The following is a 19,019-nucleotide window of genomic DNA, read 5'->3' on the forward strand; positions in this document are numbered from 1 at the left end:
AAAGTGAGGGGGTGGAAAACCATTTACCATGCTCATGGACACCAAAAGAAAGCTGGGGTGGCAATCCTTCTATTAGACAAATTAGATTTTAAAACAAAGACTGTAATAAGAGATGAGGAAGGACACTATACCCTACCTAAAGGGTCTATCCAACAAGAAGATCTAACAATTGTAAATATCTATGCCCCGAACATGGGAGCAGCCAATTATATAAGGCAATTAATAACAAAAGCGAAGAAACACATTGACAAAAATACAATAATAGTGGGGGACTTTAACATCCCCCTGACTGAAATGGACAGATCATCTAAGCAAAAGATCAACAAGGAAATAAAGACTTTAAATGACACACTGGACCAAATGGACTTCACAGACATATTCAAAACATTCCATCCCAAAGCAATGGAATACACATCCTTCTCTTGTGCCCATGGAACATTCTCCAGAATTGATCACATCCTAGGTCACAAATCAGGTCTCAACCAGTTGCAAAAGATTGGGATCATTCCCTGCATATTTTCAGACCACAATGCTTTGAAACTAGAACTCAATCGCAAGAGGAAAGTTGGAAAGAACTCAAATACATGGAGGCTAAAGAGCATCCTACTAAGGAATGAATGGGTCAACCAGGAAATTAAAGAAGAATTCAAAAATTCATGGAAACCAATGAAAATGAAAACACAACTGTTCAAAATCTTTCGGATACAGCAAAGGCAGTCCTGAGAGGAAAGTATATAGCAATACAAGCCTTTCTCAAGAAACAAGAAAGGTCTCAAATACACAACCTAACCCTACACCTAAAGGAGCTAGAGAAAGAACAGCAAATAAAGCCTAAACCCAGCAGAAGAAGAGAAATAATAAACATCAGAACAGAAATCAATGAACTAGAAACCAAAAGAACAGTGGAACAGATCAACAAAACTAGGAGATGGTTCTTTGAAAGAATTAACAAGATTGATAAAACCCTGGCCAGACTTATCCAAAAGAAAAGAGAAATGACCCAAATCAACAAAATCACGAATGAAAGAGGAGAGATCACCACGAACACCAAAGAAATACAAACAATTATAAGAACATATTATGAGCAACTCTATGCCAGCAAATTAGATAACCTGGAAGAAATGGGTGCATGCCTAGAGATGTATCAACTACCAAAATTGAACCAGGAAGAAATAGAAAACCTGAACAGACCTATAACCAATAAGGAAATTGAAGCAGTCATCAAAAATCTCCCAACAAACAAAAGCCCAGGGCCAGATGGCTTCCCAGGGGAATTCTATCAGACATTTAAAGAAGAACTAATACCTATTCTCCTGAAACTGTTCCAAAAAATAGAAATGGAAGGAAAACTTCCAAACTCGTTTTATGAGGCCAGCATTACCTTGATCCCAAAACCAGACAAAGATCCCATCAAAAAGGAGAATTACAGACCAATATTCTTGATGAACATGGATGCAAAAATTCTCACCAAAATACTAGCCAATAGGATCCAACAGTACATTAAAAGGATTATTCACCACGACCAAGTGGGATTTATCCCTGGGCTGCAAGGCTGGTTCAACATCCGCAAATCAATCAACGTGATACAATACATTAACAAAAGAAAGAACAAGAATCCTATGATCCTCTCGATAGATGCAGAAAAAGCATTTGACAAAGTACAGCATCCTTTCTTGATCAAAACTCTTCAGAGTATAGGGATAGAGGGTACATACCTCAATATCATAAAAGCCATCTATGCAAAAACCTACAGCGAATATCATTCTCAATGGGGAAAAGCTGAGAGCTTTTCCCCTAAGGTCAGGAACACGGCACGGATGTCCACTCTCACCACTGCTATTCAACATAGTATTAGAAGTCCTAGCCACAGCAATCAGACAACAAAAAGAAATCAAAGGCATCCAAATCGGCAAAGAGGAAGTCAAACTCTCACTCTTTGCAGATGATATGATACTGTAAGTGGAAAACCCAAAAGACTCCACCCCAAAACTGCCAGAACTCATACGGGAATTCAGTCAAGTAGCAGGCTATAAAATCAATGCACAGAAATCAGTGGCATTCCTATACACCAACAACAAGACAGAAGAGAAATCAAGGAGTCGATCCCATTTACAATTGCACCCAAAACTATAAGATACCTAGGAATAAATTTAACCAAAGAGGCAAAGGATCCGTACTCAGAAAACTATAAAATACTCATGAAAGAAATTGAAGAAAACACAAAGAAATGGAAAAACATTCCATGCTCATGGATTGGAAGAACAAACATTGTGAAGATGTCAATGCTACCTAGAGCAGTCTACACATTCAATGCAATCCCCATCTAAATACCATCCACTTTTTTCAAAGAAATGGAACAAATAATCCTAAAATTTGTATGGAACCAGAAGAGACCTCGAATAGCCAGAGGAATCTTGGAAAAGAAAAGCAAAGCTGGCGGCATCACAATTCCAGACTTCCAGCTCTATTACAAAGCTGTCATCATCAAGACAGTATGGTACTGGCACAAAAACAGACCCATAGATCAATGGAACAGAATCGAGAGCCCAGAAATGGACCCTCAACTCTATGGTCAACTCATCTTTGACAAAGCAGGAAAGAATGTCCAATGGCAAAAAGACAGTCTCTTCAACAAATGGTGTTGGGAAAATTGGACAGCCACATGCAGAAGAATGAAACTGGACCATTTCCTTACACCACACACAAAAATAGACTCCAAATGGTTGAAAGACCTAAACGTGTGACAGGAGTCCATCAAAATCCTAAAGGAGAACACAGGTAGCAACCTCTTCGACCTCAGCCGCAGCAACTTCTTCCTAGAAACATCGCCAAAGGCACGGGAAGCCAGGGCAAAAATGAACTATTGGGATTTCATCAAGATAAAAAGCTTTTGCACAGCAAAAGAAACAGTCCACAAAACCAAAAGACAACCGACAGAATGGGAGAAAATATTTGCAAATGACATAGCAGATAAAGGGCTAGTATCCAAAATCTATAAAGAACTTATCAAACTCAACACCCAAAGAACAAATAATCCAATCAAGAAATGGGCAGAAGACATGAACAGACATTTTTCCAGAGAAGACATCCAAATGGCCAACAGGCACATGAAAAAGTGCTCAACATCACTCGGCATCAGGGAAATCCAAATCAAAACCTCAATGAGATACCACCTCACACCCGTCAGAATGGCTAAAATTAACAAGTCAGGGAACGACAGATGTTGGCGGGGATGTGGAGAAAGGGGAACCCTCCTACACTGTTGGTGGGAAGGCAAGCTGGTGCAACCCCTCTGGAAAACAGTATGGAGGTTCCTCAAACAGTTGAAAATAGAGCTACCATACGATCCCGCAATTGGACTACTGGGTATTTACCACAAAGATACAAATGTAGGGATCCGAAGGGGTACGTGCACCCCAATGTTTATAGCAGCAATGTCCACAATAGCCAAACTGTGGAAAGAGCCAAGATGTCCACTGACAGATGAATGGATAAAGAAGAAGTGGTATATATACACAATGGAATATTATGCAGCCATCAAAAGGAATGAGATCTTGCCATTTGCAACGACATGGATGGAACTGGAGGGTGTTATGCTGAGTGAAATAAGTCAATCAGAGAAAGACATGTATCATATGACCTCACTGATATGAGGAATTCTTAATCTCAGGAAACAAACTGAGTGTTGCTGAGTGGTGGGGGGTGGGAGGGATGGGGTGGCTGGGTGATAGACATTGGGTAGGGTATGTGCTATGGTGAGCGCTGTGAATTGTGCAAGACTGTTGAACCACAGATCTGTACTTCTGAAACAAATAATGCAACATATGTTAAGAAAAAAGAATAAGAGGAAGATAGCAGGAGGGGAAGAATGAAGGGGAGTAAGTTGGAGGGGAGAGGAACCATGAGAGACGATGGACGCTGAAAAACAAACTGAGGGTTCTAGAGGGGAGGGGGGTGGGGGGATGGGTTAGCCTGGTGATGGGTATTAAGGAGGGCACATTCTGCATGGAGCACTGGGTGTTATGCACAAACAATGAATCATGGAACACTACATCAAAAACTAATGATGTAATGTATGGTGATTAACATAACAAAAAAAATATAAAAAAAAAATAAATGGAGAGTATACCATGTTTGAATAGTCTATTCAAACCATAAATAGAGTAGTTCTCACTAAAATAATCTATAACTTCCATGCAATTCTAATTTAAACCTAAACAAGATTTTTCATAGAACCTGAAGAGTTGATCTTAAAATTCCAATGGAAAAGATAAAAGCTAAGCCTTTTCTAAAGACTGAGATGATAGACTTTCTACTTCACATATCAAATATTACCATAATGTTACAGAAATTGGAACAATATGATAAATATATATGTCATATATATATAAAATCATATACACATACATTGTGTGTGTGTGTATGTATGTATATGTACAAAACCTGTCTTCTGACAGAGGTAAAATTATAAGTCAGAGGCGAAATAAATAAATAGTGCTGGGTCAATCAGCTATCTATATGGAAAAGATAAAATTAGATATCTAACTCACATCATCCACAAAAACAAATTACACACAGATTGAAGACATGAATATGAAAAATAAAACTTTAAAATACAGATGATCTTTATGACATTGGGGAGAGGGAATGATTTCATGAACGTAGCACAGTATGTTCAAATCATAAATAAAGAGACTGACGGCTGAAAACTTCTCTGATAAGAGACAGGTTAATACAAAGTAAAAACACAAGCCACTCAGAGGCAACTTTTGCAACGTACAGATAAAAGATTGGTATCTAGACTACGTAAGTCCTAAAATCAGTGAAAAAAAAAGGGGGGGAGGGTAATGGATATAAGTAAATGATATAAACAGTCAATTCACAGAAAAGGAACATGATGAACAGTCTCTTTTTATTTTATTTTTTATTGTTATGTTAATCACCATACATTACATCATTAGTTTTTGATGTAGTGTACCATGATTCATTGTTTGCGTATAACACCCAGTGCTCCACGCAGAACGTGCCCTCTTTAATACCCATCACCAGGCTAACCCATCCCCCCACCCCCCTCCCCTCTAGAACCCTCAGTTTGTTTTTCAGAGTCCATCATCTCTCATGGTTCGTCTCCCCCTCTGACTTACTCCCCTTCATTCTTCCCCTCCTGCTATCTTCCTCTTATTCTTTTTTCTTAACATATGTTGCATTATTTGTTTCAGAAGTACAGATCTGTGGTTCAACAGTCTTGCACAATGCACAGCGCTCACCATAGCACATACCCTCCCCAATGTCTATCACCCAGCCGCCCCATCCCTCCCACCCCCACCACTCCAGCAACCCTCAGTTTGTTTCCTGAGATTAAGAATTCCTCATATGGGTGAGGTCATATGATACATGTCTTTCTCTGATTGACTTATTTCACTCAGCGTAACACCCGCCAGTTCCATCCACGTCGTTGCAAATGGCAAGATCTCATTCCTTTTGATGGCTGCATAATATTCCATTGTGTATATATACCACATCTTCTTTATTCATTATGATGAACAGTCTCGAGCAAATAAAAAGATGTTCAACTTTTCTAGTAATTGGAGAAATGAAAATAAAACAATGAGATACAATTTCACTCTCTATCCACTTAAAATACACTTAAATATGTACTGCCACTTAACAAGATGAAGTCAATGAACATGGTAAACGTCCACAAACATAAGGCACAACCCTCCAACAAAATGACTCACAGTAATTCAACTGTCTTTGCATTTGGCAGTAATGTCATACAAGTGAATTTGCTGATGACTAGCAAAAATGACCTCAAGACCACGTAATCAAGAGTCTCACAACGACGAAGAAACCCTGAGTATACAGGTCAAGGCCAGAGGTTGCAGCTGGCCAGATATGATATTACTTGCCTAATTTTCATTTAGGCATTTGCTATAACAAATAAAATAGTATCTCCTTTGAGTGAGAAGAGAAGAGAGAGGACAGATATTACTTAGCACCATTCTGTAACCATGAAATGAAGATATTTCCTGACTGTATTATTTAAAGAAAAAATGTCTTTAAAAAGAATATTCATCATTTCTATGTGTTCATCATAAAGCTCTATTTCCGAATTTAAAACATTATTTGGGGGCTGCCTGGGTGGTTCACTTGCTTAAGTGTCTGCCTTCAGCTCAGGTCATGATCCCAAGGTCCCAGAATCCAGCCCCACAACAATCTCCCTGCTTAGTGGGGAGCCTGCTTCTCCCTTTCCCTCTGCTCCTCTTCACCCCCCACTTATGCTCTATCTCTCTCAAATAAATAAATAAATGAAATCTTTGAAAAAAAAACCACTACTTGGTATTTGCTTAAGAATCACATTGAGACAATATGGCTTTTGACATATTGAAGTTCTAAGGGAAAAACTAAGACATATTTTAATGTTTTAATATCAAAGTAAAAACAAATAAAAGAAATACTTTAAAAAAAAGAAATATTTTTTTTTGAATGTAGAAAGGTTCTCAAAATCTAATATTGGCAAGGGTGTAGCTCTCATAACTGTTGGCAGGAAAGTAAATCAGTATGATTGTAGAGAGCAATTTGTTAGTTCCTAAGAAGCTGAAAATGCAACTCCACAACTAGACGTCTGTCATAGAGAAGCCCTTGCACTTGTGCACAAAGAATGTGGAACGGAGCTGTTCATACCATTATTCCTAATGATAGCAAAAATGTCTATCAGTAAGGAATTAGATCCCAATGGAATATTATACAGCAGTTAAAATGAACAACCAAGAGTAATGCATTACCAACACAGAACTAATCTCAAAATCATATGGTATGTGAAAAAGTGACTTGCACAGAATGACACTATCCTGTTTAATTTTTTTTTTCTAAAAAATACTCTATTTAGTGTATGACTAGGTATATAGTCAATGAATAAAAATATGCCTAGAATAACATATGTCAACTTTAAAAGATTAACGTATGTCAACATTAGGTATCTGGTTACTTCAGGGAGGGGAAGTGAAAAGGAATTGAGACGGTTGGTTCATTTTGTCACATTTATTTCTTTAAGAAAAAAGAATCTAAAACAAATTTTGCATAATCTTCATATTTGCAAAAGCTGGGCAAAATATTTAATTCTGCCTTCATGAAAGAGCATAACTTAAAAGGTACTTCATTGAAAACTAGTAACTTAGAAATAGGGGAAATGCAGCAGAGAAAAGCACCATACAAATGAAGATTTATCCTCAGGAATGAGAAGCTTGAGGGTCAGGGGCTGTCATATCTGAAGAAACAGGTGAGCAGGGAGGGGGGAGCAGCAGAAAACCTATTAAAATATTACTTTCCCACCTTGACATCTCTGAGTGTTCGAGGTTCCAAACTATGGTTATTAAATGGAGGAGGGCACCTCTTTTTTTTTTTAATTTTTATTGTTATGTTAATCACCATATATTACATTATTTGTTTTGGTGTACTGTTCCATGATTCATTGTTTGTTCATAACACCCAGTGCTCCACGCAGAATGTGCCCTCTTTAATACCCATCACCAGGCTAACCCATCCCCCTACCCTCCTCCCCTCTAGAACCCTCAGTTTGTTTTTCAGAGTCCATCATCTCTCATGGTTCGTCTCCCCCTCTGACTTACTCCCCTTCATTCTTCCTCTCCTGCTATCTTCTTCTTTTTCTTTTTTCTTAAAATATGTTGCGTTATTTGTTTCAGAAGTACAGAACTGTGATTCAACAGTCTTGCACAATTCACAGCGTTCACCGTAGCACATACCCTCCCCAATGTCTATCACCCAGCCACCCCATCCCTCCCACCCCAACCACTCCAGTAACACTCAGTTTCTTTCCTGAGATTAAGAATTCCTCATATCAGTGAGGTCATGTGATACATGTCTTTCTCTGATTGACTTATTTCACTCAGCATAACACCCTCCAGTTCCATCCACGTTGTTGCAAATGGCAAGATCTCATTCCTTTTGATGGCTGCATAATATTCCATTGTGTATATATACCACTTCTTCTTTATCCATTCATCTGTCGATGGACATCTTGGCTCTTTCCACAGTTTGGCTATTGTGGACATTGCTGCTATAAACATTGGGGTGCACGTACCCCTTCGGGTCCCTACATTTGTATCTTTGGGGTAAATACCCAGTAGTGCAATTGCTGGATCGAATGGTAACTCTAATTTCAACTGTTTGAGGAAACTCCATACTCTTTGCCAGAGTTGCTGCACCAGCTTGCATTCCCACCAACAGTGTAGGAGGGTTCCCCTTTCTCCACATCCCCGCCAACATCTGTCGTTCCCTGACTTGTTAATTTTAGCCATTCTGACGGGTGTGAGGTGGTATCTCATTGAGGTTTTGATTTGGATTTCCCTGATGCCGAGCGATGTTGAGCACTTTTTCAGGTGCCTGTTGGCCATTTGGATGTCTTCTCTGGAAAAATGTCTGTTCATGTCTTCTGCCCATTTCTTGATTGGATTATTTGTTCTTTGGGTGTTGAGTTTGATAAGTTCTTTATAGATTTTGGATACTAGCCCTTTATCTGCTATGTCATTTGCAAATATTTTCTCCCATTCTGTCGGTTGTCTTTTGGTTTTGTGGACTGTTTCTTTTGCTTTGCAAAAGCTTTTTGTCTTGATGAAATCCCAATAGTTCATTTTTGCCCTGGCTTCCCGTGCCTTTGGCGATGTTTCTAGGAAGAAGTTGCTGCGGCTGAGGTCGAAGAGGTTGCTACCTGTGTTCTCCTTTAGGATTTTGATGGACTCCTGTCACACGTTTAGGTCTTTCAACCATTTGGAGTCTATTTTTGTGTGTGGTGTAAGGAAATGGTCCAGTTTCATTCTTCTGCATGTGGCTGTCCAATTTTCCCAACACCATTTGTTGAAGAGACTGTCTTTTTGCCATTGGACATTCTTTCCTGCTTTGTCAAAGATGAGTTGACCATAGAGTTGAGGGTCCATTTCTGGGCTCTCGATTCTGTTCCATTGATCTATGGGTCTGTTTTTGTGCCAGTACCATACTGTCTTGATGATGACAGCTTTGTAATAGAGCTGGAAGTCTGGAATTGTGATGCCGCCAGCTTTGCTTTTCTTTTCCAAGATTCCTCTGGCTATTCGAGGTCTCTTCTGGTTCCATACAAATTTTAGGATTATTTGTTCCATTTCTTTGAAAAAAGTGGATGGTATTTAGATGGGGATTGCATTGAATGTGTAGACTGCTCTAGGTAGCATTGACATCTTCACAATGTTTGTTCTTCCAATCCATGAGCATAGAATGTTTTTCCATTTCTTTGTGTTTTCTTCAATTTCTTTCATGAGTATTTTATAGTTTTCTGAGTACGGATCCTTTGCCTCTTTGGTTAAATTTATTCCTAGGTATCTTATAGTTTTGGGTGCAATTGTAAATGGGATCGACTCCTTGATTTCTCTTCTGTCTTGTTGTTGGTGTATAGGAATGCCACTGATTTCTGTGCATTGATTTTATAGCCTGCTACTTGACTGAATTCCCGTATGAGTTCTAGCAGTTTTGGGGTGGAGTCTTTTGGGTTTTCCACATACAGTATCATATCATCTGCAAAAGGTGAGAGTTTGACTTCCTCTTTGCCGATTTGGATGCCTTTGATTTCTTTTTGTTGTCTGATTCCTGTGGCTAGGACTTCTAATACTACTTTGAATAGCAGTGGTGAGAGTGGACATCCGTGCCGTGTTCCTGACCTTAGGGGAAAAGCTCTCAGCTTTTCCCCATTGAGAATGATATTCGCTGTAGGTTTTTGCATAGATGGCTTTTATGATATTGAGGTATGTACCCTCTATCCCTATACTCTGAAGAGTTTTGATCAAGAAAGGATGCTGTACTTTGTCAAATGCTTTTTCTGCATCTATCGAGAGGATCATAGGATTCTTGTTCTTTCTTTTGTTAATGTATTGTATCACGTTGATTGATTTGCGGATGTTGAACCAGCCTTGCAGCCCAGGGATAAATCCCACTTGGTCGTGGTGAATAATCCTTTTAATGTACTGTTGGATCCTATTGGCTAGTATTTTGGTGAGAATTTTTGCATCCATGTTCATCAAGGATATTGGTCTGTAGTTCTCCTTTTTGATGGGGTCTTTGTCTGGTTTTGGGATCAAGGTAATGGTGGCCTCATAAAATGAATTTGGAAGTTTTCCTTCCATTTCTATTTTTTGGAACAGTTTCAGGAGAATAGGTATTAGTTCTTCTTTAAATGTCTGATAGAATTCCCCTGGGAAGCCATCTGGCCCTGGGCTTTTGTTTGTTGGGAGATTTTTGATGACTGCTTCAATTTCCTTAGTGGTTATAGGTCTGTTCAGGTTTTCTATTTCTTCCTGGTTCAGTTTTGGTAGTTGATACATCTCTAGGCATGCACCCATTTCTTCCAGGTTATCTAATTTGCTGGCATAGAGTTGCTCATAATATGTTCTTATAATTGTTTGTATTTCTTTGGTGTTGGTTGTGATCTCTCCTCTTTCATTCATGATTTTGTTGATTTGGGTCATTTCTCTTTTCTTTTTGATCAGTCTGGCCAGGGGTTTATCAATCTTGTTAATTCTTTCAAAGAACCAGCTCCTAGTTTCGTTGATCTGTTCTGCTGTTCTTTTGGTTTCTAGTTCATTGATTTCTGCTCTGATGTTTATTATTTCTCTTCTCCTGCTGGGTTTAGGCTTTGTTTGCTGTTCTTTCTCTAGCTCCTTTAGGTGTAGGGTTAGGTTGTGTATTTGAGACCTTTCTTGTTTCTTGAGAAAGGCTTGTATTGCTATATACGTTCCTCTCAGGACTGCCTTTGCTGTATCCCAAAGATTTTGAACAGTTGTGTTTTCATTTTCATTGGTTTACATGAATTTTTTTTAATTCTTCTTTAATTTCCTGGTTGACCCATTCATTCTTTAGTAGGATGCTCTTTAGCCTCCATGTATTTGAGTTCTTTCCGACTTTCCTCTTGTGATTGAGTTCTAGTTTCAAAGCATTGTGGTCTGAAAATATGCAGGGAATGATCCCAATCTTTTGGTACCGGTTGAGACCAGATTTGTGACCTAGGATGTGATCAATTCTGGAGAATGTTCCATGGGCACTAGAGAAGAATGTGTATTCCGTTGCTTTGGGATGGAATGTTTTGAATATGTCTGTGAAGTCCATTTGGTCCAGTGTGTCATTTAAAGTCTTTATTTCCTTGTTGATCTTTTGCTTAGATGATCTGTCCATTTCAGTCAGGGGGGTGTTAAAGTCCCCCACTATTATTGTATTGTTGTCAATGTGTTTCTTTGCTTTTGTTATTAATTGCCTTATATAATTGGCTGCTCCCATGTTCGGGGCATAGATATTTACAATTGTTAGATCTTCTTGTTGGATAGACCCTTGAAGTAGTATATAGTGTCCTTCCTCATCTTTTATTACAGTCTTTGTTTTAAAATCTAGTTTGTCTGATATAAGGATTGCCACCCCAGCTTTCTTTGGTGTCCATTAGCATGGTAAATGGTTTTCCACCCCCTCACTTTCAATCTGGGCATGTCTTTGGGTCTAAAATGAGTCTCTTGCAGACAGCATATTGATGGGTCTTGTTTTTTAATCCAATCTGATAGCCTGTGTCTTTTGATTGGGGCATTTAGCCCATTTACATTCAGGGTAACTAACTATTGAAAGGTAGGAATTTAGTGCCATTGTATTGCCTGTAAGGTGACTGTTACTGTACGTTGTCTGTGTTCCTTTCTGATCTATGCTGCTTTTAGGCTCTCTCTTTGCTTAGAGGACCCGTTTCAATATTTCTTGGAGGGCTGGTTTCGTGTTTGCAAATTCCTTTAGTTTTTGTTTGTTCTGGAAGCTTTTTATCTCTCCTTCTATTTTCAATGACAGCCTAGCTGGATATAGTATTCTTGGCTGCATATTTTTCTCGTTTAGTGCTCTGAAGATATCTTGCCAGTCCTTTCTGGCCTGCCAGGTCTCTGTGGATAGGTCTCTTGCCAATCTAATATTTTTACCATTGTAGGTTACATATCTCTTCTCCCGAGCTGCTTTCAGGATTTTCTCTTTGTCCCTGAGACTCGTAAGTTTTACTATTAGATGTCGGGTTGTTGACCTATTATTGATTTTGAGAGGGATTCTCTGTGCCTCCTGGATTTTGATGCCTGTTTCCTTCCTCACATTAGGGAAGTTCTCTGCTATTATTTGCTCCAATATACCTTCTGCCCCCCTCTCTCTTTCTTCTTCTTCTGGGATCCCAATTATTCTAATGTTGTTTCGTCTTATTGTATCGCTTATCTCTCGAATTCTGCCCTTGTGATCCTGTAGTTGTTTATCTCTCTTTTTCTCAGCCTCTTTATTTTCCATCATTTGGTCTTCTATATCACTGAGTCTGTCTTCTGCCTCATTTATCCTAGCAGTTAGTGCCCCCATTTTTGATTGCACCTCATCAATAGCCTTTTTGATTTCGACTTGGTTAGATTTTAGTTCTTTTATTTCTCCAGAAAGCGTTTCTCTAATAACTTCCACGCTTTTTTCAAGCCCAGCTAGTATCTTTAAAGTCATGATTCTGAACTCTAGGTCCGACATCATACTAATGTCCGTATTGAGTAGGTCCCTGGCTGATGGTACTACCCCTTGTTCTTTTTGCTGAGGTGATTTTTTTCGTCTTGTCATTTTGTCCAGAGGAGAATAGATGAATGAGAGAACAAAATGCTAACAGGTTAACAACGTCCCCAGCAAATATACTGTATACAAATCAGAAAAGACCTGAAACCAGGGGAAAAGAAAGGGAAAGAAAGAAAAAAGAAAGAGGAAAAAAAAAAGAATAAAAGATAAAAAGAAAAACAGAACAATACAAAAAAAGCAGAATGTGATCAAATATGATCAGGCTAGTGCATAGATCAGTGCCACACACTAGATTTTGGGTGTATTTTGGTCTGTTAGAAAAAAGTGCCTCCTAAAATTTTAAAGGAAGAAAGACATATATGTACAAAATAAGGGTTGATACAATGAAGGGATGGAAGATGACTGTAAAGATGAAAATTATAAAAGATTTTATAAAAGGACTTGATAAGATAAGAAATTGTTTGAAAAAAGAAAGAAGATTTAAAAAAAAAAGAAAAAAGGGAGAGAATGTGATCAGGCAGGAGACTAGAACAGAGCCATACACTAGTGATTTAGGGTATATTTTGATCTGTTAGAAGAAATTGTATCTCAAAATTTTAAAGAGAGAACAACTTATATATATATGCCAAAATAAGCATAACTACTATGAAGGGATAAAATATGACTCTAAAAATGAAAAATAAAAAAAATTTTTTTTTTAAAAAGAGATTGAAAGATGTTGGTTGAAAAAGGGAAAAAGAGAAATTAAAAAAACAGTTAACAAAAATTAACTTTGATGAACTAATGAATCATGGTAAAAAAAAAAAGGCCATTAATTCTATGTGCAGTATTCCCCTAGCGCTGGAGTTCTCCCATTCTCCTTGATCGGTAAACTTGGTCTTGGCTTGCTGGCTGTTCGGGCTGATCTTCTGGGGGAGGGGCCTGTTGCTGTCGTTTCCAAAAGTCTTTGCCGGAGGCTGAATTGCCCTGCCCTTGTCGGTCCGGGCTAAGCAAGCTGCTCGGGTTTGATCTCAGAAGTTGTTCCCTGCAATCTCTCGGTACAGCTTTGGAGGACCAGGGCAAAAATGGTGGCCTCCCAATCTCCACCCGGAGGAGCTGAGAACTCGGGGCCCCGCTCCTCAGTGCGCCCCCAGAGAAAAGCAGTCACTCCCTTGTCCCGGTGTCCGGCCGCACTCTGTGCTCACCCGGCCTGTGACTGAGCGTTTCTATCTCTGGCTCCCGACCCCGTGTGGAGTCACCAAACCCAGCAGATCTCTGCGGTGCGCTCCTGCGCCACTCCTCCCCGGGAAGGAAGGGGAGTCTCCCCGGCTCTGCCGCCTTTTGGGTCCCTGCTGGAGGAGCAGTGGCCCGACTGGGCCGCGGATCACAGTTTATGGCCACCCCGAGCTGAGAGCCCGCGCCTCGGCCACGTCTCTGCAGCCGGCTTTCCCGCTCCGATACCTGGGAGCTCTGGCGCACTCAGGCTCCCCCCGGTCTTTCTGTGACCCCAAGGGTCCTGAGACCACACTGTCCCGGGAGGATTCCACCCCCTGCTTAGCCACTGCAGCGACGTCCCTCAGTGGAGCCGACTTCTAACAGTCCCGGTTTTGTGCTCCGCGGCTCTAGCACTTGCCAGAAGCGGCCGGCGGAGGCCCCTCCCCCGCTGTCTATCCTCCCGAATATCGCCTCGGATTCACTTCTCCGCACGTCCTACCTTCTAGTAAGTGGTCGCTTCTCTGTTCAGAGAGTTGTTGCTACTCTCCTCTTTGATCTCCTGTTGAGTTCGTAGGTGTTCAGAATGGTTTGATCCCTATTCAGCTGAATTCCTGAGACCAGACGAAATCTAGGTCTCCTACTCCGCCATCTTGCTCCGCCCCCGAGGGCACCTCTTTTTTAATGCAAATTAAAATTATTCTAAAATGTGACTATTATAAAAGTACTACTAATGAAAAAGAATTTTAAACCCATTTTGTCCTCTTAAAGTCAGAACAGCTATTTACATCTTTCCCTGTTCCTTTGCCTCTTTACCATGATACAAACTCATTATACACAGTGTACAATTTTCCATCCTGATTTCTTAACAGTAAAATATGTTGTCCCACATGGTGGGGGGGAGGGATGTTCTGTGCACTGCCAGTGTCACCTGGGCATGGATTTTCCACCCCTGGGTGCCCCAGGGCTAAGTTCCGCCCACAGCACCAGCTGCCTGTCCAACTCTGGCTCACCTTTACAAAGCTGTTTTCCCGATTTTGTGTGTTTAAAAACGGAGCTTTGGTTACTTTGATTACTGGTTATGAGCTGCTAAAAACCAAAAGGGGTTGAGGTGGGAATGTGAGAGAATGAGGAAAGAACAGGTGAAGAGAGGGAGAGCTGGTGCTCCAAATTTAAAGTAAAACTTCATCTTGTGAGATAAGTCCAGAAAGTCTCCTGGGAGCAAGGAGACTGAACCGTAGTACTGGAAAGTAGAATAGCATGAAAAACTTAATTTTGTGGACATTACCTTTTTTTGTAATCAGCTACTGTATGTTTTATTTGAAATCTTTTGTTTTGGGTGGGTTTTCTGCTCTGGAGGTATATGCACTAACAAAACATTTTCCTCCTTTCATATACGCATGTTAATTAGCAATGTGAGCAATATTCCCTACCATACTTCACTCCCAATATTTTTTGAGATGCTTGTATAAAATGGAATTTAAAGTTCACTTATGATTGTATATGAACCACAGAGGAGCACATTTATTAATAAAAAACTTTTTTAATAGTTAAATGTAGAGGGGAAAAAATAAAAAAAAATTGGGAAACATTGTGAAAAAAAAAAAAAGGCACCTCAGTCCCCTTCAGGAAGATCTTCTCCCACTCCAGGGTGTTTGTATCCAAACAGGACCCCTGCCCTGGAGGTATCCACCTCTGAGGGAAAACTAAAGTGAATAGCCACAGTTGCTAATGTCCAACTTTCTCCTGCCAATCCCCCAGGCAGAAGAGTTAAACGCCTAGTTTTCCTAGTTTGCAACTCTGTGGTCAAGGGTACCAGATGTGGACCACGCCCCTCTCCAGGCCTCCTTCCTCCGCCTGCCCAGTGGGAGTCCTCCTGGTCTACCCTGATTGCTGTGAAAAAACAAAAAGCAAGCATGTCTGTAGACTTCCATGTGTAATGCTTACAAAGTTGAGGGCACCAAATTCACTGTGCAAAAGAAAACGATAAATGGTGGTGGCCAATATTCAAATACAGTTTCTCAAACCAACGTACAAGGGTTATCCAAAGCAATAATCTAAATTGAAGCTGGGTTCCAGCCTTTTTTTCAAATCTGAAATCCACAATATAGGTAAAGGAAATAGGCGGGAACAAAGGTTTTCAAATCTGAAATCTACAATACACAAAAGAGGAAATGTGCAAACCATAAGGTTTGGGGCAGAGGGTTTCCAGCACTCTTGCTGGGTTGGTCTTGCTAGGGGACAGGTGGTCATAGAACTATGAAGAGCTTCTTCTGTTAAGATGGACTGAGATTACAGTCCTGTTAGATTCTTCACCTCCAAAATTTCATTTCTATATTTAGTGAAAAATATTTTCCATTTACTCTCAGGCTACTTGCTCAGCAAAATGAAATTTTTACTCTCCAGAAAAAAAAGTTTCAAAATTATACTCCAACCATGAATTTGAGGATGAAAACATATTCAATAGACTAAAAATGTTAGTGACATTCTTTGCCTGTGCATAGTTACTTCGTTTGCATTCACTTCAGACACTTGTGCCAGTGGAGGTATAAAATGTCCCCTTGGTGTGACTCGATCATCAGGAGGTTACCTTCCCTCCCCTCTCTGCATAAATGAAGTTCCCAGAGATTTAACAGTGGAGGACACTGAATGGGAAAGTGAAATTCAACTTCGAAAGAACCTTTCCCACTTGGGCAGTAAATTAAGATTCAGATAAATAATATGTTCTAAAATTACTCTCATGAATTAAGTGTTAATACACTTAGGTTAAAGAAGTTAAATCAGAGTCATTATATGAAGACTGAATCAAATGGTAGACTGAGCATAAATGCTTGACACCCCTTCCAGACAAAATATATATACACATATAAAAATAGTCATATATAGTTGTATGAGATATAGATAGGTAGATAGATAGACAGATATCAATGAGTGTTGGAAGATGAGTAAAGGAGGGCCACTGTGAATCAGAAATTATGAAGCATCCCTGAAGGGCAGACACAATGGGATGAGAAGGCAACCTCCCATGGAGCAGGTGGTGGCTGCCAAGGTGGGAGTGGCTGGATGTTGAGCCCATAGGCAGCAGGAAGTCATCGTCTTAGGATCAGCCAGAGGTTGGGCCCACCCTCCCCCACCTTTGTGCACCCTCAGTTCTGCCATGAGGGCAAGCACTTGGACAGAGGAATTTACCATGCCCTCTGCTGGAAGCAGTGGGAGAGAAATGGGGTGCCCATATGCACCTGAGACTTGCTTTGGAACTTCCTCCCCAGCAGCAGAGTCCAGTTCCCTCCTTCTCAAGGCAGGTTAGGATAAACAAGAGCATCTCTAAGCAGAACAATGGAGGAGCTCACACATATCCATACAAACATAACGAAGAATCAATCATCAAAGAGGAAAACCAACACCACAAAAAGGAAGTACCAAAACACCAAACTGCAGCATGGGAGTTCAGGGAAATGAACTGACTAGAGGAAATGTAAGGAGATATTAAAGATAATTAACACTCTTGAGGGATAAAAGAGCCTAATGCATCCATGACAAAGGAATAGACTATTAAGAAAGAAGGACCAATGACAAATCTTAAGAGACAAACAATATACTGTGAAATTAAAAGAAACACAGCAAGGCATAGACAGATTAACAGAATTGACACTGTTAAAAATCAATTTACTGAGCCTAAGGATCAAGCTGAAACATTCACCCAAAGGTACCAAACCCAAAGTGTTTTACAAGCATTCTATCAAATGTTCATATAATCCCCATGTGGTATGAACTCTTCTTAGAACAAGATGAGGAGTGTCCCAATTCATTTTCCAAGAGTAGAATAACCTACACACACACACAAACACAAAGTATACACACAAAGAGAGCACATCAAAAAATGAGAGAAAAAATCTATAGCACAAATTCCTTTATGAACCAAAGGGTTAAAATCAAAGTAGTAGCCAGCTGAAACCAGCAGTATATTAAACACAAAATACATCACAACCCAATAGGGATCTCCCACCTCCAACCTAGTATTGAGAACATCCCAGGAATGACTGAATGAGTTGACTCAACAAAAACTAGATCTACTATACTAATCCAATTCAGAATGCTAGCAGATTAAAGAAAGTATTATCATCTCAGTAAATGCAGAAAATGCAACTGAAAAATTAAACATTCATTCTTAATAAAAATAATTTGCAAGCTAGGAATAGGAATAAAAGTTCTTAACTCATTAAAAAGTATCAACCAGGGGCGCCTGGGTGGCTCAGATGGTTAAGCATCTGCCTTCGGCTCAGGTCATGATCCCAGGGTCCTGGGATAGAGCCCCGCATCAGGCTCCCTGCTTGGCGGGGAGCCTGCTTCTCCCTCACCCTCTGCTGTTCCCCCAGCTTGTGCTCTCTTGCTCTGTCAAATAAATAAATAAAATCTTTTTTTTTTCCCCCTAGGCAAAGAACTTTATTAACCTTGTTTCAAACTTTATTCCCAGGCTTCTTCAGCTTAAATAGCTGCAAAGAATGAATTGTGTATAAGCAAAAACTGAAAAGAGCTGCAGTGTCCAAGGGGCTTGGGCTTAAAAATATTAGAGATCTAGATTTTATCAGATCCATGAACAAAATTTTAAAAAGCAGTCATAATATAAAATAGCAGCTCCCAGTAACTTCTTCAAGTTTTATGTTCTTCAGAAGTTGACTCAATTCAGTTTGCTTCATTCTTGGAAGCTTCATCAAAATTCTCCACAAGATCCAGAACTTCATCATCCTCCTCCTCTCCGGTAGCAAGTGGTGCTTTTCCATCCACAGATTGTTTGGGCAGAGCTTCAGCCAGTCTTCTTAAACTAGTCAGACTGTCTGCACCAAGTTGGTTTAAGATACTGGGTAGCATTTCTGTCAGCTGCTTTGTCTCAGCATGGCCTGTAATGGTGAAAGTGTTCGCTGCCAGTGATGCCTGAACTTTGGGGTTGTTAAAATGGATCACTGTTCCTTGGTTTGTGAACATATTCACTTCTTCAATACCAGAGATATTGTTTACCCCTAACTTCTTTAAGGAGAACTGAAGTTTTTTATCATCTGCTGTAGCCGTTCTATGAACCATCTTCTTCTTTCGGCGAGCAGTTCCTTTCCCACCAATGCGCACTTGTGCTTGCAGCTTGGCGAGTTTCTCCTGGTTCATGATAGTTTCTTTCATCTTGTTGGAGCGGAAATGGGACCGCGCGGGGGAATAGGGTTGGCGCTCAGGGGGTCTCG

General features: G+C 40.0%; 1 protein-coding gene across 1 annotated transcript; it reads right to left on the bottom strand.

Moving 5' to 3' along the window:
- Positions 1 to 18,414: 18,414 nt before the first annotated feature.
- On the bottom strand, positions 18,415 to 19,019 carry LOC118356337 (transcription factor BTF3-like). The gene has a single exon (XM_035724311.1). It carries the CDS (start codon positions 18,958 to 18,960, stop codon positions 18,472 to 18,474), a length of 489 nt encoding a protein of 162 aa, XP_035580204.1. The 5' UTR covers positions 18,961 to 19,019; the 3' UTR covers positions 18,415 to 18,471.

The sequence above is a fragment of the Zalophus californianus genome, chromosome 15, assembly GCF_009762305.2.
Source record: "Zalophus californianus isolate mZalCal1 chromosome 15, mZalCal1.pri.v2, whole genome shotgun sequence".
NCBI classification, from domain to species: Eukaryota; Metazoa; Chordata; class Mammalia; order Carnivora; family Otariidae; genus Zalophus; species Zalophus californianus.

Bases quoted from the DNA above. Each gene is read 5' to 3' on its own strand.
- LOC118356337 (XM_035724311.1), bottom strand. From the start codon at position 18,960: ATGAAAGAAACTATCATGAACCAGGAGAAACTCGCCAAGCTGCAAGCA.